The sequence below is a fragment of the Macaca fascicularis genome, chromosome 15, assembly GCF_037993035.2.
Source record: "Macaca fascicularis isolate 582-1 chromosome 15, T2T-MFA8v1.1".
NCBI lineage: Eukaryota > Metazoa > Chordata > Mammalia > Primates > Cercopithecidae > Macaca > Macaca fascicularis.
Genome location: NC_088389.1, coordinates 84,579,336 through 84,603,336, shown reverse-complemented (window position 1 = coordinate 84,603,336; position 24,001 = coordinate 84,579,336). Strand labels below are relative to the sequence as shown.

Below are 24,001 nucleotides of genomic sequence, written 5' to 3'. Positions count from 1 at the left end.
TCCAATAACCATTCAACTATTTGCCTCATTTTATTTGCTACAGAGAGAAATGCTGCATTCATTTCTTTTTGTAAAAGTCAGTCTTCTCCCCCACTAAAGTGGTACGAAGCGATATTAAGAGGGCAATAAATATCCCATAAATATTATTAAAGCATGATGTTCTTAGATAAAAAATCGTATTGTGTTTAATGACTTTTCTTCTAATGTACAAAATTATTTGTACAATCAGCAACAGTAGAGATGTGAAAGGTATAATAATGTTATATTATACATGGTGGCCCACTTTGCAGAAGTCCAAATTAAAAGTGATATGACTTTCTAATGAGACTATTCACAGAAATGGCAGTTGATAAATATAGTCTTTAGAGTGTGCTAAGGTCATTAAAACAGGCACATGTATCTGCGTATTTCTTAAAAGTGTACATCTTTTTTTTTAATGTGACTTTCTTATTTGGTCTTCTTAACAATCTGATCAGGAAGGCAAGAGTAGTTGTCCTTTTTACAGATCAGGAAACAGATTCCCGAAGGAGGGCAACTTGCCCAAAGCTACCAGACTACTGAGTTGCTGAATTAGGCCAGACAGCCAGGTGAGCTCCCCATGCAGGGTTTCAGACCTGAACACCTGGGTTCAAATACTTGTTCCTCCTTTTAACCACTGTTGTATGAACTTCAGTCATGACTGGCTCTCTCTTTGAGAACTTTATTTTCCATGATTATAATAGCTTCCACATAAGTTAGTTGTGAGAATTAAATAAAACATGTTATATAAAGCCCTTAACACAGTCCCAGGCACATAGTAAGTGCTTAATAAATATTAGATGTTGTGGCTGTTGTTACTATCATCTTAGAGCTACCCTTGCTAAGTTTGGCAAGGTTAAAGGATTAAATAAATAACCACATAAATATCAAATCCAGAGATTAACATTTAGCACACATTTTAGCACACATTTTAAAAGAGATTAACATTTAGCACACATTTTAAAAGAAAACGAACTGACATAACTGGATATCACTGTAATTCTTGACTAGGGGCTCTTGCGGAATGACTTGCATCAGCAGTTCTTAAAGGTTTTCTAACAAAATGCTTGTGTATTAGTATCATCACACCACTCACGGGACACAGGCTGAAGGAATTTAGATTGAGAAAAACTATGCAAATCAAAACTGTGGTAAAATGCAAGCATACTAGTGTCTGTATCCACTTTATCGTGGGGATCAAAGTTTCTCTGTTTTAACTGCCACATTCCATCCTGGACCGAATAGTTTCTGTATAACTAACTGGCAAGTCTAGCATCTTGACTGAAAGTTCACAGTTAAGGGCTTTGACATAATGTCCTTGAAGACAATGGACTCCTCATTCAGGGCAAGAGCAATCCTGATCATGCTCAGGGCTGCATGAACTCAAGTTGATTTGGCCTGAGCTGTCACTGCTCTTTTTAAAGGAAATGGAATCGGAAGAGAAAAATATCCATATTCATGCTGGGGAGCAAATATATAAAGTCAGTATGTTTAAATGTTGTACGTTGGCATCCAGGAACACTCAAGAAAGCTCTGTCGCTTGTAGCTCACTGAGGGACAGAGAAGCAGTGTCTGTAGGACAAAGAGATGCACATCTAACCAAGTAGAAAGAAGAAACATTTATGGTAGACAGGAAAAGAAAAACCATACAATTATTTCTTTCTCTAGGTAGGTAGGTAAGACTACACTGAGATCTCATGACAGTTCTATAACTCTGCTTCATATACACATTATTATAAAATGTAGCTTATAACCCTTGGAGATGCAGAGAAGACCCTTTTGTAAAAAACAGTTTTATTGGAGAAGTAGTGGGAGTGAAACTGGGAATATGAGCTGGGAAGGGGCAGTCATGGGTTGAAATTCTGACTCTGACTCTTACTAGCTTTCTGATTGGAGAGTTATTCAATATATTTAACCTCAACTTCTTTGTCTATTATTTGATGATAATACCTAGTTCCTTGGGTAACTTTAATGATTACAATAAAAAAATTAATGGGGGGAATGGGACATTTTGTTGTTTTTACTATTGCTAATATTGCTACCAATTAATACTAACATAATTATAAAACAGTAATAATAAGGAGGATTGCTGTCTTTCAGAAGAGAAAGAGAAGTCATTTCTGGATCTTTCCATACATCCTCTTTCTCACTAAGATTCATAGTCTTATCGAAGAAGAAAATCAATCTTTGAAACCAAAAAAGTGAACGTAATGTATAGGAATAAGGGGTGGGGGAATTTTTGTCTGCAAACTTATGATGATTTACAAATCTCATAAACTCTTATCTAAATAACCCACAAAGCAAGCACCCAAAACTCAAAAGTTTTTTAATAAAAAATGGACTCTGTTTAGAAAGATGCAACCAAAGAAATTATGGAAACTAAAATACACGTTCTTTGTTCACCTATTTCCTTCAGAAAACTCTCAAAGAGCTCAGAGTCCATTTACTCAAGTATACATAGATATTTTATTTGAAAAATATCCCAACTTTTCAAATCAATAAGAAAAACAGAAGAAAAATTTATTCTAGGACTTCCAAGGAAAACCATTAATTTAGCATAGGGTGAGTGGGATAGGGAAGATTTTTATCATAAGTCAATCATAAAGACCATGATACTTATTCTTGAACAATTGGATTACTATGTATGGCTCTTGACTTGCTTAATCCTCTCTTTAAGGACATTTTATTTTCCCTATGTAGCCTTTGTGGACTGCACAATAAACATATCCAATTTCAAGGTCTCCTGCATAAGCAGCATAGAGCAAGAGAAAACAAAAAAATGAGAAAGACTGCTTAGTTTAAAAGATTTGCTTGGAAATCACTAAAATTTTGTGTATCAAAATTAATAAATCAAAACTGAAAGCAGGAATTCATAAATTAAAGATAAAACAAATGATTCTTTCCATTTTTTTTCTTAAGACAGAGTCTCACACTGTCACCTAGGTTGGAGCACAAGGGTGCAATCTCGGCTCACTGCAACCTCCAGTTCCCGGGTTCAAGTGATCCTCCTGCCTCAGCCTCCTGAGTAGCTGGGATTACAGATGCACACCATCACGCCTGGCTAATTTTTGTATTTTTAGTAGATACAGGGTTTCACCATGTTGGCGAGGCTGGTCCTGAACTCCTGACCTCGGGTAATCCCCCGCCTTGGCCTCCCAAAGTGCTGGGATTACAGCCATGAGCCATCGTTCCCAGTCCTATTTCAATTATTTTTAGTGTGTCAATAAGTGAAATGAGCTTTTTTAATATGTAAAGGTTATTTCATACTATATAATATTTTCTTTTGTCTCTTTTACCCTGCTGGGGCCAGAGTAAGTTCATTATCTAGAATTACGATTAAGAAAGAAGTCCAGCGGTAACTGCATGGATTAAAATTCCGACTCTGTCACTTAACTAGCTTGCCCTCAGAGTTCTCATTTGTGAAAAGGCAGTAAAGTATCTACCTCATATGGTTACTGAGGATTAAAGGAGTCAAACAGGTGACTTTGCAAACAATACCTGGTGCATACTAAATGTTAGCTAAATGGCAATGGTCACACGTGGAAAAGCATCACAGCCTAGGAAATCCTACCCACCTTTACTCAAGTTATCTATTAAGCACCAGGTCACTATGTAAAGCCTTAACTTGTAAGATTGGTATTGTCTCCATTTCACACAAGAAGAAATGGAGCCTCTGGGACTTCAAAACACTTGCTGAAAGTTATACAGTTAAAAAATGACAAAAACAAGATTTTAGACAGTACTCCTGTTTTCCAACTTTTTGACTATTTCCAGGGCTCCTTCTAGCAAGTTCCAATTCCATGCATGCCTAGTCACTGCGCCTGATGATGGGACACTACCAGACTGACATGTTAACTGCAAAACCTGCAATAAGTCTGCTGACATCTGATGAGTTGGAGAAATTATTGGGTGTGCCTCAATGCAACATTCTCTTTTTTTATTTGTTCCATTAAGTGCAATCATCATCAGGAAGCCTAACACATACTCACTATTCCTCCAAGTTTCATTACAGTTCTTGATTACTCACTTTTGAATGAGAGGGTGCTAGTGCCACTCAGAACCCAATGCAATTGCTCCAGCTAGGAGCAGGGCAGAGTCCAGAAATACATCCTGACAAGTATCCAACCTCCTGCAAGAAAAGCTACATGCTACGAGGTGTCATAACAAGCATGCTTGTTACTACCATGTATATACTACAAAAATATTTTTTGTCATACAGAGAAAAAAATTACACTTGTTCATCACAATAACCCATTCTCATGATCTCACTATTTTCTTAGAAGTTGTCACAAGTTTTCATGTCATTTCTTTCAGACGATGCTTGTATAATCACTACCATTACTCTTTTTATAACTTATTAAGCACTTAATGGGAACACTTAAGAAAAAAGAACAACAAAAATTGGATAATTCTTCTTAAATTGTCTCTCACTACTGTAAAATTTGTAAAATGTCTGTCTTCTCTATTTTGCAATTTTAGGACCTGGCGCAGTGCCTGCTACATAGTAGGTGTTTAGTGAATAGTTGTTGAATGACTAAGCAGCTTCACTGCAGACAGAATGGCTTTTAATATGGTGAAACCCCGTCTCTACTAAAAAAAAAATACAAAAAACTAGCCGGGCGTGGTGGCGGGCGCCTGTAGTCTCAGCAACTTGGGAGGCTGAGGCGGGAGAATGGCGTGAACCCGGGAGGCGGAGCTTGCAGTGAGCCGAGATCACGCCACTGCACTCCAGCCTGGGAGACACAGCGAGACTCCGTCTCAAAAAAAAAAAAAAAAAAAAATGCATCATAAAGTGGCAAACTGAGAAAGATTTCTTTTTAAATTTCAGTGATCATAATCTTGCTACATGTGCACAACATAATCAACGGTGAACTAAAGAATCAACAAAACCCCCTGTATATCACCTTATAGAGAACAAGGGGAAGAGAAGTATGAAAATAAGAAAACCTGATCACTGTCATCTAAGAACTTACGTTCACTTTTTATTTGCCTGAGGAGATGGGGAAGTAGAGAGGAATGGAGAATTTCACAAACTAGGTTCAATTCTATGATTTGTAACCTTAAAAGACTGAAAGCTACTATAAAAGAGCTATTATATAGCCACAGTCACAGGATTACCACAGCTTTCATTGTACACTTTTTTCTGCAATTACCTATGAGGAAACACTTATATTCTGGAACAGGCATCATTTACAGAGAACAAAATATTTAAAGCTGGGTGTTATTTTATTGTTGGGTGTGTCACTAGATCAGCCCATTGCTTTTAGCAGCAAAAAGTATAAACTTGCATCAGGTCAGATACTTTAGTTTCACAACAAAACATACCTCAATAAACAGAAACCATTTTTTCTTCTGAGTTGAACAGCCACACTTGATTTTTAAAATAATAACGATAGTGATGTAAACTGGATGCAAAACTCAACTCAGCTAACTTCAGAATATTTTTAAATACAGTAATTTTTGCAGAATATTTTGCTTTCCAGATTGTTTAATTGCCTATAGAATTATCTTCTCAATTGCAAAATATCTTAAAACAAATTATGGACACATGACAAATATATATTGACACTTTTCATTCAAGATTATATAACATAAACAATTGAAATACCAGAATTCGTTTTAAAAGATACTTTACAAAACATTTTAAGACAATGTGTATCGGATATACACTGAAATCTAAGAGCTAAACTATATCTAAGAATAATTTAGATATCAGAGTTCAACGTTACAATTCAATAATAAAAAAGAGATTAATCAATCAAAGCCATTTAGTATTAAAAATTTTGGCATCTGTGTTAAAATTCCTATTAGATTCCTTTATTAACAATTTTTTTTAACAGAACACCAAATTTGTCACCAAAATAAATATTCCCAAAACAGCTTTATATCGATGCCAAATGCAGTTAATTTATATGAAAAGTATATTCTTGGTTATTTGTTTCATTTTGTTTTGGTTTTGTTACATAACCCCTGAGAAAACTCTGCTTAACACTCACCTCCTCTCTGTGACCTTTCCATTACAGTCCCACAGGGTCCCCTCCCAGAAAGCTCAACAAATCTAACTATATATAGTAGTTGATGAGAGGGCTAGTTAGTTGTATACTTGTCCCACTATCTTTGGCATTTTTGTTTTTCATAAACACTGCAAGTGACCATGACCCTCTCATTTCTACTTGTAAATTACTTGGGCAAGGCCATCAGTATTTCACTGTTTTTTCCTAACTCCTTAAAATATTGAAAACAGTGCTCAATACAATAACTCTACTCCATGAATGCATTTCTCAACCATTTTTTCACCTTTAGCTCAAATGTTCTATATTTTCCTTGAAGGATTTATTTTAATAAATCCACAAATGCCTACTTCTTTGACTATATGATGATACATATGGAATCATATTAAACACATATCAAAAAAAGGATTTAATATACCATATATATTGCATTTTATCTTGTCTTTTATTATTTTATTAGTCATTAGATTTTCCAGAGCATGTGTGTACGTGTGTGCGTATATGTGTGTGTATACGTATATACATATATTTGGTATGCCAAATATATAATATTTACCAAAATATATAATATATACCAAATATATAATTTGGTATACCAAGTGTATATATATATACACACACACACACGTATAACATACACACACTCACATAAATATGTACATACATTAATATATATAATCAACACTGAACTAAAGAATCAACAAATCCACTGTATATTGCCTTATAGAGAACAAGTGGAAGAGAAGTATGAAAATAACACCTGATTACTGTCATCTAAGAACTTACATTCACTTTTTATTTGGCTGAGGGCACGGAGCAGTATAGAGGAACTGAGAATTTCATAAACCAGGTTCAATATATATTTGGTATACCAAAATTTGGTAGTTGGTGAGAAGGTTATATTTTCCTATATATTTGGTATACCATATATATACACACACACATACACACACACATAAATACACATATATACACACATACATATACATACATGCATATACACACACATATATATACATACACACACGCTTTGAAAAATCTAAAGACTAATAAAAAATGACAAGATAAGGATTATTATCCAGGGACTTAATTGTATTACCAGTGAAATGATTTTTTAAATGATTTGTCATTTTTAATGAATAAGAGAAAACAGTCAAAATTATTCTTCAGAGAATAATCTTACTCATAATATTGAGATATTTCTTCCAACCTTATTTGTGGGACTAAAATTCAGTGCTATTGGAAACATAAAGGAAAAAATAGAGATATCACCATTTCAGACCATGAAAATGTTTGGGATTTTAAAGTCTTAGTTTCTTGCATAAATAAATACTATCACCTCGAACACTCCCTGCTAGGCAACAGTTATGAGTATGTTCACTTTTATCTCCAATTATGTTTGTGCCTGGGATTTTCTTATACCCAAATGAAAGACCTGATGAAAAATGGATAATAGTAAAGTATACTGGATTCTACCAGGAAATTTATACAAGAATCCAGCATGTCTTTGTACTCCTAGGGAAGGCTATTTCCTTAAGTAACTCACCAATATTGAAAACAGGCATTGTGAATTGCTGTGGCTCTATACCATTCACATTAGGAGTGGATTGTGAGACATCATATAGCAATTACAATATTTAAATTTTTGCCATATAACTATGAAACTGGAAAATTTGCCAAATTTAATATTTTTCTCCCCACTTTAGGCATAGCATTGCCCTTAACTTAAAGCTCTGCTCCACAAAAGGCAGACCAAGTCTTTTGGAAAGCTCAGAGAAAGGTGGTGAGCATTCATTGACTGAGCAAATAAGTACTGAGTACCTACTATGTGCAGGCGCTCTGCTAGTTGCTGATTAAAAGTCAAAGCAATAACTGCAAACGTTTTATTGCACACCTACAATATGACAGGTGTGGTGCTAAGCATTTCACAAGTATTTTCTCATTTTACCCTCACAACTGCCAAATAAAGTGCATGCCCACTCCAAAGCTCAGGAAACTGAATCTTAGAAAATAAAACTAATTTACCCAACTACATAGTGAATAATATAAAACAAACATTTAAACTCACAGCAAGATTCCAGAATACATGCTATTGCTAATACAGGCCCTATAATTCATATGGTTTTATCTTACTCATTCTTAACATTAAAAATATACATATAAGGTGGAAATGATATTTCTAAAACAGTGACCAATCACTAGTGCAGATACAAAAGAAAGAAAACAAGCTTCAGTAAAAAGTAGATTTTCCTAGTTTGAGGAACTTTTCTTGTGTTACCTTGGTAACAGTAATCTGATTTGTCACTAATGCTCTATATTAAATATAAATAACTTGTATTCATTCATCCATTCATTCAACAAATACCTATTATTTATTTTATGGTATGCTCTCATAATATTACTATCAATTGTGGTTTCCTGTACTTGCATTGTACCCACCTTTTATTCACCTATTTTTCCAACTACAATTGTGCCCGAAAAACATGCTTTCAAACTTTCACCATAAACTGTCAAACTAGAAATTAGCTACTAGAAGTAGCTGATATTAAACTTTCTCTAATACTAATACCTCTGTTTCAATGTATTAATCTTTGCCTTATTCCAGAGTGCCTTGATATACACAAGCACACACAGGGCATTTTAAAAACACAGAGATAACTCTTTCATGTTATAAAATAATTCTTGGCCAGGCACGGTGGCTCACGCCTATAATCCCAGCACTTTTGGGAGGCTGAGGTGGGTGGATCACTTGAGGTCAGGCATTCACGACCAGCCTGGCCAACATGATGAAATCCAGTCTCTACTAAAAATACAAAAATTAGCCAGGTGTGGTGGTATGCGCCTGTAATCCCAGCTACTTGGTAGGCTGATCCAGGAGAATCGCTTGAACCTGGGAGGTGGAGATTGCAGTGAGCCAAGATCACGCCACTGCACTCCAGCCTGGGTGACAGAGACTCTGTAAAAGAATTGCTACCTTAATAAAAAGATTCATTGAAAGCTGCTTTTTGAAATTAAATTCCCCTTGTAAATTTAATCTGTTTTATTTACTAAAAATTAAACTAATAAAAAATTATCAGAAACATCTCTTAAATAAAAGAAGGTATATGGATGTTTGTTTTAAACTTAAAAAAAAAAGTTTTCTTTAACTGAGATGATACATGCCACACAAAGGAAAATGGAGATGTAGTAATTATCAAGCTAATTGGAAAATTATAAACACCCAAAAGGAGAACTTATAACAGCTCCTCATAACTAGCTCTGACCTTTTCTTTAAAAATCTGACTTTCAGTTAAAAAAAAAAAAGGTTTTCTTATAACAAATCTCAAACATCTCTTCTTACATTATTGGAAAATTAGCAGTATATTTTTATTGGGTCCTTTCTGTTTTTCAACCAGTATCAAATTTTGATATTAGTTGACTGCAATTCAGTGTATCTTCCATCCACACAATAAAAGAGAAAAGACCATGGCTGCAGATTGATTTCATTAGAATACTGCCTATGAAAATGTATAACAGAAAAAAATCTAGTCTCTTGAATTAATCTCAATTAATTACAAATGATAATACAAGACACTTAATCATTATTTTTCTTCTATATTCCTTAAAAAATTGCTGCCATGTTTTCACAAAATAATAACCTTTCACTATTTTTTGATAATTTATGTTTATTTTTCCTCCGACAGCAGTAAAAGTAACACATCCAAAGTCGCACTGGGCCTCTCTTAGACTCAGTATCCCAAATTGTAAAGTGAGAAGATCTGTAGGGATTTTCCCAACTCTAAAATTCTACAAGTTAAAGACCTCTTTCTTAAAAAGCAAGCTTTTTATCTACATTGAACCAAATGAGTTGACTACTGGACTTTGAACTGAGCAACATGAAAGTGTTACTCAAAAGTCAGGTTATACATTATCTATTTCGCTTTAATAAATAAAATGTATTAAATCCCTAAATTTAACTAGCGTATGCTAAACTTAATTGCTTACTATGAAGAGGACTGCTCTCTGCCAAGATAACCAGAAACCAAATTCCTAGGATGCTAGAGCTAAGAGGGCTAGTGGATGTCCTCTAGGCCAATTCTCTTCCCTGACAGACACAGAAACTGAGTCACTGAGAGGGACAAAGTTTCCCAAGCACCTGCAAGCAGCAGGACCACCAATGGTTTTCTCTCCCACTTCAGCAAGCTGCTTCAATCACTATATGGCATAGAATGAATCTCTACATCAGTAAACAAAGGAATGGAAGAAGGTAATTCCATTATCAGGTCACTCAATAATTTAGAGTCTAATTTTTCTTTTTTAATGTAAAGACCTTATGTTCAGAAACTTACATTCCAAAGTAAAATTATGTCCATATGCAGATATGTCTTCTCCTACGTGCATCTTAATAAACAAAAAAATCTATCATCAACCCCCAGAAAACAAAAACTGAAATTAAAAGAATAGAGTAAATCTAAATTGTATATTTTCATTCCTTCTAAAAGGATTAAATAACAGAATTCTAAATGGTTTGTTTGTACTTTCCATGCAATATGTAGATTAACCATGAAATTCTGTTTGGGACACTTTGACATCTGTTTTCAGTGCATTACAATGAAATCTGGGGACTTGATACATACATTTGCTGTAATAAAACTGTCACTAATCAGTGTTTTCCAAAATATTGCCCATAACTATTACTATTCAGTAGTCTCATTTGCATGATCTAATATTGTTGCTACATCATGTTTTTCCCTGACAATGTGTTAGCTAGTCCCAGGCACATGGTCGAAAATGGCTGCAAACCACTCAATAATCCCAGCATTTCCATAGTACTCTGTGTATACGCATGCAATCTGTCCTAGAATTGAACTAACACTTCATCCTTCATGAAATATTTTCTCTGTAACTGGAACACCCAAGGTTGAATTCACATCCCTGAGTATGAAAAACTCAACAACAATAAAGAAGCCCACAGTGAGGAAGAAATTATGCCTCATGGGCCTTCCACAACAGGAGATGCAAACATAATCCTTATTCAGAAGTGCCTTCAACAAATCTGTAATGATGCTTTCTGAACAATAAGTGCAGAGTCTATCATTAACTTAGACCATTTCTATGAACTAAAGAACAAGACTGGACTAGACTTTAAAACGGAGTCTACTTCCTTTCTCTAGGATCAATAGACAGCCTTATCAATGACAGATACCAAGAGCCACAAGTTCACAACAAGTTAACACAAACTCCTGGATATTAGATTGAAAAACTGTTTCTGTTTCATACTGCATATATCTTGTGTGTCACGTACAAAATATGGATCTCAGTGGAAAAGTAAGTCTGACAGCCCAAATACGGTATTCACCAAAAAACAAAACCTTACTAAAAACAATTTGCCTACCTATATTGATTCTAAATGAATTCCATATTTTATCAGTACTTGGCATTATATTCACATTGCTCAACAGTCCAATATAATTTCATTTTGTCCTCCCATGAACTCATCTTAAACCCAAAATATGTTTCTCCATGCACATGTTTTATATTATGCGAATGTTGGATACAAAAAGCAGATTAATTGTAGGCCCTAATGCTGTGTTTGTTAGTACTAAGAAGTCATTCCAAATGTTCCAAAAGGGATTAATGTAGTATAACAAGTCTATTTAATTATTGTAAGACCAGTGATCCTCATATTACTATAAGCAGCTTTTCCCTTATTTGGAGACTGTAAATAGAACAGGAATTGTTACATGATAACTTTAAGTCATATCCTAAAATGTTGATGCTTTACCATCAGGAATAAAGAAATATGCAAGCATCTCTGACAGGCTATGAAAGGCAACTAGTATTTAAGAACCATGTATACGCTCCCATTTTAAGTGAACATCAACTTTAAATCATAAGTGTAAGCAAAGGTTTTCAAATACATTAGAAAGACATAATACCAAATCCTTCTGCCATCAACAGCAATCCCAGTTTACATATGTTTAAAAACTGTGGCTGCACTTTGTTTCATGTATATGGTTTTCGATTTTTGTGTATCCCATGAACAGAATGGCTACTAAACACCAGCGTGTTATAAAAAGAAAAGGAATGCCACAGATTATTTAAAAATTATGTGCCAGAATCCAAACAAGCTAATCAATGTACCGATTCTGCTTTCTGTACACCCTAGTTACCCTTTAACTAATGGATAAACAGTGAAATAACTTTTCCTATTAACTCCTGGCTAGAATGCCTAGGTATATGACACACTTATTATAAAGTGCTCCATATAAAAATATGCCTTTTTACACTGCATCAATGTGACACATGATTTAAATTCTCCCAGTACGGACTGTGGATATGGGCTAATCTCTCCACTTTCCAAACCTCCTGTGCAAAGTGAGGGGTACAATTCACTGGCCATAGAGAAACAAGCACCAAAACTAGTTCCTCCAAGGATCCATGACCGCATGGACCCAACCAACCAGAGCTACTGAAGTGAAACACTGTGATCCCAAATCACAGTTTCGTAAGAAGTAAATGTTTTAACCGTTTTCCATTTGGTTTCCAGTTGTTCTTAGCAAAAGTGAAGTCAATTTGAGTAATAAATATTAACTTATTTCCTACAGAGCTCATTTAATTACTTAATTTTCTTAACACCATAGAAAAGGAGGAATGGGAAAGAGTGACTTAAAGGAGAAAATTAAATGGTAAAAAAATCAAAACAATTCATGCAACTGATTAAATGGTTTGAGGGTTTGTTTGTTTTTGTCTTTTTTTTTTTTTTGAGACAAAGGGTCATTTTTAAATATGATACTTTCAGACTTTAAAAAGAGACGAAAAACCAGCATGCTTTTTTAAGAACAATCCAGTTGGCCAGGCACCGTGGCTCACACCTGTAAGCCCAGCACTTTGGGAGGCCGAGGCGGGAAGATCACGAGGTCAGCAGATCGAAACCATCCTGGCTAACACAGTGAAACCCTGTCTCCAGTAAAAATACAAGACAAATTATCCGGGCATGGTGGCGGGCGCCTGTAGTTCCAAGCTACTCGGCAGGCTGGGGCAGAAGAATGGGGTGAACCTGGCAGGCGGAGTTTGCAGTGAGATCGGGTCTCAAAAAAAAAAAAAGCATAATCCCTTCTAGCCACATCATCATCACTTCTGTCCAAACAAATCTAAAACATAAGTGTAGTTCTCCCAAATGTGGGCAATTTAATTTTTTTGTATATGACAGTTTTACACTTTCATTGGAGTCCAGTGAATTACAAGTACTTGATAGGACACCCTTTTTCCACACCAAAACTGAGTTATTTATTCAGAGAGCCAGTAATAAAATTATTTTATTCCTTCCCTTCAAATATACCTAGATTGATCAATAAATTTATTCTTTGGTAAATCTGAGATAAAAAGTCTTCTAAAACCATACAATCATTCCAATTTAAATTGGTTTTAAAACTACACACAACTAGCTAACGTCATGTGCCTATACAAAGAGTTTTCACTAATAGTTATTTATGCACACTGCTGTGAGCAGGACTTTGATTTTCTCTTTGGTATGTCTTGCTATCTGAGATAAATATGAACTAAATGATGACTGTCTGCTTCATATCCAGTCATTCCTTTTTTTCACTACTGGATAGTTTCTCTGGCAGTCTACATTATGCTATTTTCCTTCATATATAGTAGCAATTACTATTATTAACATTATTGCTTTTTCTTACATGAATTATTTCATTTAATCCTAAAGCAGCACAGTGAAGTAGGCATTTTAATCCTCGATTTACAAAACAGTAAAGCAAAGCGCACGGAGCTTAAGTGACTTGACCAAGGTCACAAAGCAGACAAATGGCAGAGCCAAGACTAGAACCCAAAATGTCAAATTCTATGCACATGATTTTTGTTACAAAATGAATGTTTGGGTCTTCCCCAAATTCCTATGTTGAAATTCTAACGCCTAATCTGATGGTATTAGGAGGTGGGGCCTTTGGGTGATAATTAGGTCATGAGATTGGAGCTTTCATAAATGTGATTAGTGCCCTTATAAAAGAGATCCCAGAGAACTGTCACTCTTTTGCTGCATGTACAGAAACAAGGAAAAGTTGGCACTCTGCCACCCGGAAGACAGCCCTCACTGGAACTTGACTGTGCTGGCACTCTGATCCTGGGCTTCCAGCTTCCAGAACTGGGAGAAATAAGTTTTAGTGTCTGTAAGTCACCCGGTTTATGCTATTTTGTTATAGTGGCCTGAACTAAGACATTTTCCTTGCTCTGCAAAAACGGAAAAGGCAGAAGTGAGATATGCTCAACTTCTTAAGCAATTCAAAATTCAAAGGATGACAGAATACTTTAATTTGCACAGTATTTACTCTTCAGTCTAAGAATAAGCCATCTTTCTTAAGTAATTCCTGCAAGATCTAAGACCCGCCTTTCTCTTTTTCTTCTAACTTCACTTCTCCTCAACTCCCTACAACACATGTGTGCATGCGCACACCCCCGGCTCCCTGCCCACACATACACACAAGTTGGATAACACATAAGTTGGACTAGGAACTTTAACTCAACAGGTGAGATCACCTTAAAATTATTTCAATGGAGGAACTGACGTAGACATCTGGAGAAAACTAAAGATATTTTTAAATCCTCTGGGCTGGTTGCTGTTCTCATATCATAGTCCCACTGTCATCTGACCCCTTAGCCCACTAACCACATCTAAAGCCAACTCCACATTGGTGCTGCCCCTGAGGATGCTGATGAACCAGCAGAAAGGCATAAGAGATGTTTTCTAGTCTAGACTCGTTTTTACAGGAGAAGAGAGAAAAACTGAGGCCATGGACTAAAATCAGATTCAGAGCATTTCACTCAACCTTCCTCCTCTGACCCCTATGATTCTGGATTATCAACATGATTCATTCTGAAAAAGCATTTACATTCCTTGAGCCTGTGAACATTCCTAGGGGAAAAATAGTTTAAAACACAACAGTAACAAACAAACAAACCAGAAAGAAAGAAAAGAAAGCCTCTCACCTGCTATTTTCAGATATTTTTTAGATAGGAATACAGAAATCTACTGCTTTTTTTCCAAGGTTCTAGTGCCTGTAGCACATTGTCTCTCATCTGTCAGTGTATCTACACACATGTATAAACAGTACGCAACACGCAAGTAAGGAAATGTACATTTTAACTTAAACTTCCTTTTTTCCTCTAATAATTTAAAAATAAAATGTAACAGCTTGGATTTTAAATATTTAATCTGGCAAATATAGGAAAAATCATGAACTATAATGTCATATTTGGCAAAGAAGAGTTTGGTAGGATAAAAATATCTGTGTTTTAACATTTTAGAAGGCTTTTCCAGTATTTTAAAAATAAAATTATTTCACTGCTTCAGAAGAGAAGAACGGAGGTAAAATTCGCTATTTTTGCACATGAGGTTTTCACGAAGAGTAGAAAAAAAACAATTTTTATATTCATTAAAATAAATAGTTAATTTTACATGCTGGCAAAAGTCCCCACAGAAATAAAATCTTCATATTTACTAATGGTTCTCTACTATGTCATGAAATTTAGCTATTTAAGTCACAAAAGATAGGATTCCCTTAAAACTGTAACATAAGATGGAATACATAGAGTTACAACATTACTCATTTGTTAAAAAAAAATTTTGGATTTACCCTAAATGTTTAGTATATAGATTTTTTCAGTACTAGTCAAAGATTCATAGTGTTAAGTTCAAAAGTCAGTTGTTTTCACATTGGTAACTAAAAGCATAACTAAATTTCCCAATTTTACCTCATATTATGACAATAAAATATTTTTATTGTAGCAGCTGAAAATGCCGAAAAGTAATTATTAAAGAAACCATAAATATAAAAAGCTGAAAAGTCAACCTCAGAAGAGTGCGGAAAAGGAAATTATGATACACACCATCATAAAACACAGAAACTGAAAATCTAAGCAGAAAAGATCTAAAACCCTCCAAATGCCAGAATACTATGCCCCATCTCTTGTAGCAAGGAGGGCTGCAAATTTGTCCCCATCACTGTCAGCAAACAAAAGAAAGTCACTTCTACAGCCAGACCATGTCAAACAGAAGACGTAGCTACTGCAGAGGGACGCCTTGAATCCACTGGTGTGTAAAGTAAGGGCTTCGGCCTTTTTGTCAGCTATTACCATTAAAGAATAAGAGGAAACAGTGACATTATTACACAATAGAAAGGTCAAACAGCTTGCAGCCATTTCATGACCCAAACAAGTCAAGGTCAAGGGATTCAGGTAGCAACTTAGCCAGGGCATAAGTTACAGCGCAAATGAATTGTTTTAACACATCAGCTTTGGTCAATTAAACCTAACAAGGCAAGTTGCATCACGTAGCAGGGTTCCTGACACCAAGGCCAGAAGCTGAGACCGACCTCATAAAACAAGGCTTTTAACATAGCATAGCAAATTTAAGGTAATCCATCCAGAAACTGCAGATGTCAGAATAATAAAATACAAGTTGTCCTATGAAGGAACACTTTTTACACTTTAGAATTCACTAATAGAGGGGTATAGACTTCATATTGACATGTTATTAGCATAGGCATAAATGTAATCCCCCGCTCACATGAATTACAGAATACACCCTACTTCAAAGGACTTTTTCTTAATATCTGTGCTCATGATTAGACTTTTGTCCCAAGCTCTACCATTCCCTGTTAGCACCAAAACATTTCTCCAAGTATTTTTTTCAAAATGAGTATGAAAAATCAGGTTTCTTAAAAAAACAGTTCATCTTCATTCAGCATGAGAATATATATGTGTCACTTAATATTAATGGATGCTTGTTAAATGCTTTTATGTAGTTTTATGAGAGACATGTATTTCAAAATTCAATGAATACTATTTATTAAGCTGACTATTTTGAGAAATAGACTATTTTGAATGGAGTCGAAGCTAACTAAAATTTTAAAACTGCATGTATTTAGCATGAAATAATTCTTTTCTTAAAGGTAATTCTTATTTTATTTCGCACTTGTTTAAACAAATTCCATTTTCAACTGGTTTATGCTTCCTCAATAACTTACTGCATGTTCTGAACTGCCTTTAAAATAGGATTCTGAAAATACACAACCTCCAGGCAACTTTTGATAGTAAAATTACTTCATTCATCACCCCATATTTTTAATTATATAGTCCTTGTTCAGAGTTCTTTAATTTGTCAGTGATTCATCAATGCTGTCCTGTTTAAGCTATCATCATAAACAGAATATGTGTACCTAAGTGTTTTATTATAAACAATATATTTATGCATGTAATCATCTGCTTTCCCATTTTCGAACAATTACATTTTGAAGATTTTTAAAAAATGTGTGGCTTTCAATTCAGCCTCAAGGACTTTCCACCTCATTGGTTAGCCATTTCTTCCAATTTTCTGAATAATATAGCAACCAAAAAGCCCAACCATTCAAGTCCTATTAGTCTCACATCCTCTAACGTTCAATCTAATACAAGCTAATCCCACAGAGTCACTCCTTACTGCACGCACTTAGTTTTCACAAGTTCTCTGCAGTTTGATGATTTATTCTCTATGCCAAATTCTAACAACTAAATTCAGTTAAATTAACCGCATCACATAGTTAGAGTTCAAGGTCCTAAGAATTTACTTTAAAATGAGACGACATACCACGTTGCCACAGAAAAGTGAGCATGATCAGAAGGAAGCGTCTCTTCTTGCTATGCTTGGCACTGGGGCATGCGGCCGTAATAACTGAAGTTTCCGATCGCATAACCACTAGTCCTTGAGATTTCTAAAATTACTCCTCCTGCACAAGGATGGAGGGAAAAAGGCTGGAAAACTTGCTTTGAACATTATGTTGGCTAATCATTTGCTCCACCATAGCACATACATAGGAAAACCCCTTAAGTGTCGCAAGTTTTACTTTCATCAACTTCAAACTGGAAAATGCTATTCTTTCATAAACCAAAGAGAAACATTTACCCAGAAGCTAGTTTCAGAGCCAGGGATCGCCTTTGCCCATAATTTTCAGGTATTTAATAATTGACCATTTTAATGAGTGTTTCATATGCTCTTTGCACTCTTGCAAACTTGGAGCTTCAAACAAAGCAATAACTACTTCTTTGATTATGTCCATTATCATGTAAGCCACCATGATAACAGAAATGAAAACTAACTTATCTCAATTTTTAAGAAATCCTGTGAATTCTGACATAACCTCCCGTTGGGTCCCTCTCTCTTCAGGTGCTGAAATTCTAACTGGCCAGCAGTGATGGCAAGACTGCTAGTGTTAGAAAGCACAGTTTTATATAGCTTACCAGTCTAGATTTTCAGTTTAATCTGGCTGAATGAAAGCTTATAAGGAGAAAGACCGTACTAAACTGGGTATCTTGGACTATTGTTTCAAATTTTAAGTGCCAAATTCAAAAGGAAAAGGTTAATGGAGGATTACAACTTTAACTTCCTTATGACAGCTTCTTCCTAAATTCCAAATTTAGGGAAAAACAAGTAAGTAAATGAAAAATCCTACCAAATCGATTACAAATCTTTATGTTTGGAAGTGCTTCTTAGGTACCACTTTAGAAAACAGTAACTTCAAAGAATTAAAGCTGTAGCAATAGGTGGCCTCTCTAAATGGCTCCTATCCAGCTCTAAGTCTCCAGGCACAGACACTATAACTGTGCCCATCAGGAAGGCACTCTTCAGGAGACCTGACCATCACTCCTGTCACTGCAATGCACAGTCCTCTCCAATTACCATAATTCTCGAACAATGCATATTATTTTGGTTCTTACAAATATGGAGATATTTGGAATTATTTTACCACACAAGAGATACTGTGCACTAAATTTGTAAATCCAAATACATAATCTAAATATTTTTCATTATAAAATTTGTAGTGCTGTATATACAGGGTGGGGGGAAGGATGCCTAATGCTGTCGGTAGAATATTTTACCAACCTTTGCTGCCTCCAGAAAGTGGGGTACTATATATTTTTAAATATTTGAAAATCATAATTGATGTAACAAATAAGCGTCCCATCCTTCCCTCCCTCCCTCTCTCCTTCTCTCCCCCCATACTTCCCTTTGAAAAATGAGATCATATTAACAGCAATGCAAGAGCTTAGTTTGCCATATCGGAACACAGATGCCAAGCTTCCCCAGCTGGCAACTGGGGCCTCAGAGTTTAACTCTTAAATTGTCTGCTAAAGCTATCTTGTGGCAGGGACTTCATGGCATAGAGGGTGAACTTCTGGTCGGAGACTGTGTTTTCTTATCAGTGAGAAAATTGCTAAGTATCTTATCTCACAATATACGTTCCCACAAAGGTCTCATTAAGCCTAGGAGCAAGACGTGCCAATAAGAGCCCTTCTTTATCTTGTGAATTGTGTATGAGCCAGAATGCAAACAAATGTGCACTAGAGTTCACAAGTTCAGTCAAGGACAAGTTGCTAGATGGGAAAAATTAACAGTGCTCCCCTAAATCAAACATGCATACCAAGTATTTCTCCTACACACAAACTTTTATGCTCCCAGAGCATTTCACAATGCAGACACATCAAGTCATCCTAGAGAGCAGCCTCATTTTAATCAATTATGAAAGCTTATTTTTTCCCATAATGGGAAATACCTGCAAATGAAGTGAAATCTGTTAAAATGTTAAAATACACTGCCAACTTGCAAACAATTATCTACTTAAGCTTTTCATAAAGAAATAATTGTTACCCAAAAGGATTCTGAAATTCAGTAACTGTAGGAAGAAAATAATTCTTAGTATTTGCTTCCTCACTAATGATATGTGACAACCAGGCAGGCTTCTATTTCAAATACAATAATAATGATTACGACCTCCCCTGTAAACAACTCACATTTTTCACAACTTCAAAATGTACTTCAATTATTATAACATTTAACAATAAAGCAACAAAAGTGGCCATCCAACAACAGATCATAATTTTAAGGGTTCAACAAGGCTAAAGGAAACTACTTTTTCAGGATAGCAATGAGGTTTCTGGGCTCTCTTTAACACTCCAAAACATGTTTAATAAGAGTGCAAAGTACAGTCCAAAAATCAGTTAGGCTGACTCATGGTAAACTCTAATCTGTTATATACATGACAACAGTCACTATCTCTCGAGACCTTTAAATGTCTTGGGGTGTTGTGACCTCTCTCTTCAAAATGCTTTCCTGCCCCAGAGAAAGGCCAATCCCACTCCCGCCCCCCTACTCCCACCACCACCACCCCCTTCCTTTTTTCCCCTTCAGACAGGACACAGTCTGGCAACTCAAGGCCTCCCATAGGCCAGACTTCCTTCTGTGCAGCCCTTTGGGTAGAACTGCTAATCCTTCTTATTAATTAACGAGATAATGGTGCCTAACTGAAAAACAATATTAATGCTAACTATCTAGGAAACTTTAACCAAAATTATTCTAGCCTTCTGGTTGATTTTCCCAGTGTACAAAATTGTGCACTGAAAATTTCGTAACATTGTGATGCAGGATTGAGAAATTCCAGAATAACTGATTTTATATCAGACCTGAAGGCATAGGTCTCCTCTTTAAAGTTTTCTCTCTCTCTCTCTCTTTTTTTAAACATGTATTCTGTTACGCATTTCTAACTAGAGAGGAAAAATGAAGTCCTCTCAAAATGTTACTATAAAATTTACAAGAGTGTACAGTGAGGGAACTAGAAATTGCATAACAAATAAGCAGAGATGTGACTGAGAGCAACAGTCAGTCATAATGAATGCATTACATATCATTACGTTAGGTTTGTCCTCCACACACTTGTCATAGCACACCCTGCATCCTATAGGACCCTTATATCCCAGGAAGGTGTGTTGTGCAAGGCTTGCCTGGTTTTTGTTTGCTTTTGTTTTTGCTTTGCTTTCATGAATGCAATAACAAAGACAATATGGGGAATAGGTACCACCTGCCCAAGAATCATTGGACATCTTTAATATCTTTGGGAAAATAGATACCATTTAGAGCTATTTTCTCTTTAATCTGTCACAATTTTTTTAGACAAAACCTAAAAAAAGGAAGAGTTTTATATTAGCTAAGATTTGCTGCAGCAAACAAGCAAGCAGCTTTCATTCAGGGATTGTCAAAAACTTTCCAGTGTGCCCACTGCAATGCGGATGCCAACCAACGAATCAAAGGCATTCAGCAACTAGACAAAGAGGGTCTGATGCCAACCTCGGTGCCACTGGCAACCATTATTGGCATCAAACACAGTGTCTGCCTTTTTTTTCCCCCTCGCCTGGCACTTCACAAACAAAATGGCGGTTCTTGTAGCAACGAAACAGCCGAAGCGCAGCCCCTGAATCAATAACATCAAATGATTTTATGGATTTAAACGCAGTTACTCCCAAATGATGTGTTCATTTTAGGTGAAGTGCAGGGGGACACTGAATTTTATAAACAACTATACTGAACATCAGCCTTTGCTAATGTAAGGAAATAGCAAAATGGACTGAATTGCGGTCAACCAGACTATATGCATAGTAGCCCAATAACAAAGAGATTAAGCTTTAAAGAAAATACTGCCTCATGGCCATATAATGCAAAAGTCTAATGAACTATGTACCAAAAATGATTTCAAAAAGCATAAATGTTTCCCCAAACCATATCAGATGCAGATGTAGCACTATAGCTTGTGTCAAAGCTCTAGTAACTCTTCCCACATTTCAGAAAGATGAGGCTGCTGGGCATGAAGAAGGAAAAAAAGTGTGGGTTGAACCAAAAGAGAAAGAGGGAAAAAGAAAAGCATAGGAAGTTGGTCAACAATGAAACTTTAGTACATGATGGTCTTTATTTCATCTTCCAGAAGAGATGCAGTATGTGATCTTGTATAAATAACCAAGAGGACTATTGACATTTCTAGATCTGGAAATTGTCAATATATTGTAACATCACTCCACACTGCAATGCGGATGCCAACTAACAAATCACAGGCATCCTGAGCTAAACAAAGAGGGTCTGATGCCAATCCTGGTGCCAGTGGCAACCATCTTTGGCATTCTCTCTGTTCTTTCTCATGTTTTTCTCCCAGTCATTTAGAAGTGGGGAGAGAGAAAAAGGGGGAAATGTAATTTTGTTGCTCTTTCTGTTGCAAACATTACATTTCTCTTTTCTGATTTTTCTTTCATGTTTTCATTTATACTTCTTTACCTGATTTATAAAACAGACTTAGGTGAGTTATCATGTCCTTAGAAGAGAAATAAGAAGTCATCACTCGCAATATGCAGCCCTCTGACTGACTAGAGAATTATCTTTTAAAATCTGCCTTCTTTAATCAATTGCACTACAAAATGACATAACTAACCTACACTTGACAAGGAAAAATATATAAATTTTGAAAAGGGGAAAACACAAAAGCATCCTGACGTGAGTTTCTCAAAAGAAGAACCAAAAGATGCTAAGAGAAGAGGATGCACTGGCTGGCAGGTAGCAGAGGATACAAGTTAGATGCACAAGATAAAATAATGAAAAGTTCTTACAATAGAGATAGTTGAACTAACAACAACAAAATAAATGTTTTATCTAAAAACATGGTCTCTAAGAGTTGCTTAAAACTTTTTGATTATCATGACCAGTGGTGCAACATGGAAGGTATTTATGCGTTTTTTCTTTTTTCAATCTATCTTTACAAATCTTTATTGTCAGTTCATCAAAATTAAGAGATCTGGCTGCCTGCCCCAGGAGTAAATGTGCATGCAGGTAGGCACACCTCAAAACCTAGCCTTCAAGCAACTTAAAATGTGAGCAGTAGTAAAGTCGTTGCAAATCTTCCCTCCCTGCACTAAAAAGTTACATGACCCACTTTCTGAAATTTTACTTCCATCCTTGACTTTCACAACACAGTTACAACACATTTATAGTCAATCCAACACATATATACAGCCCACCTTAAAGTGTCACCTCCTGGACATCTGTCAATCAAATAATTGTCATGTGTTACTGAGTTTTATTTTAGGACACATGGGACAAAAATATTATTTTCCCCTAACCTTCATTATTTGGACTGTAATTCTTAAATGCATGGAAATATTAAACACAATGTTTCATTTTTTCAGGAACAGGTAATATTTCTAAATGTGCAATGTCCAACACCATTATTTAAAATCAGACTAAAAATTCTAAAATGACACTTAAGCATATCTCCAAAGCTACAAGAAAATCAAGCCAAAAAGCACATAGTGAGTACCTAGAATTCAGAGTCAAAAAAGTAATTTTGATTTTTTTTGAATAATAAAGCCCATAGCAATGTATTAAGTCTCACATTTATATAATGAACATCAGATAACAGTCTGTCACCTGGCTATCTGCAGGCCATTTCTCTTCCCATCAGGCCAAGTTTGGAAATGACCCACCATCTGTGACAGCTCAAACTTCAGTCTACTTTTGGTATGCTGCTTTGTAAAATGATTGTTTTACTATGGATTGTTGCTAATGCAAGGACATCTATATCTTGATGCATTTATTTGAAGAAAAGAAATTCTTACCTACTTAAGGAAATTATATTAAGAAAAATAAAAATAAACATTTCATTAACTGAAGTATTCAGTAATAACATCATCTTTTTTAATTATTTAGGCAACATTTATACCACTCTCCTTATCAGGTATTTTAAATAATAGGTATGGTATGCAGTTTCTGTATTCTTTTTGAAATTTATTTTAAACCAGTATAACCAGTCCACTTTCTATTTTTGTTCTGTAAGTAGCGCTGCGACTTTCCTCCTCGGTAAGTTTTATGAATTTACATACAAGTAAACTAACATTATTAAGTGTTCCCAAGTAACTCTGGGAACATATTATAAATAATTTAAATAATAACTCAATTCTATTTAATCGACAGTGAATACTGCACAAAAGTGATGATAGAAATATTAAAATTAAGTAAATCTAGGTCTACGTAAGATATATTTTTGATACTATCTATCTTAAGCATTTTGTAATAGTAAACATTAGTTCTGTTTTCAGTGCAATACCACTAAATTCATAAACAAAGTTCC

The 24,001-nt window shown here is 35.4% G+C and overlaps 1 protein-coding gene across 47 annotated transcripts in view; it reads right to left on the bottom strand.

The window, feature by feature from the left end:
* The window catches only part of NFIB (nuclear factor I B), a 452,087-nt gene that overhangs the window by 201,345 nt on the left and 226,741 nt on the right, over positions 1-24,001 (bottom strand). For 6 of the 47 annotated variants that reach the window (XM_065530515.1, XM_065530518.1, XM_074017465.1 and 3 more), the window contains exon 1: positions 17,650-17,800. The exons of the other annotated variants lie outside the window; for them this stretch is intronic. In XM_065530515.1, the coding sequence (XP_065386587.1) occupies positions 17,650-17,752 (103 nt within the window). In that variant the 5' untranslated portion in view covers positions 17,753-17,800. Of the gene's footprint in view, positions 1-17,649; positions 17,801-24,001 lie in introns of those variants that run through there. 47 annotated transcript variants of the gene reach the window in all.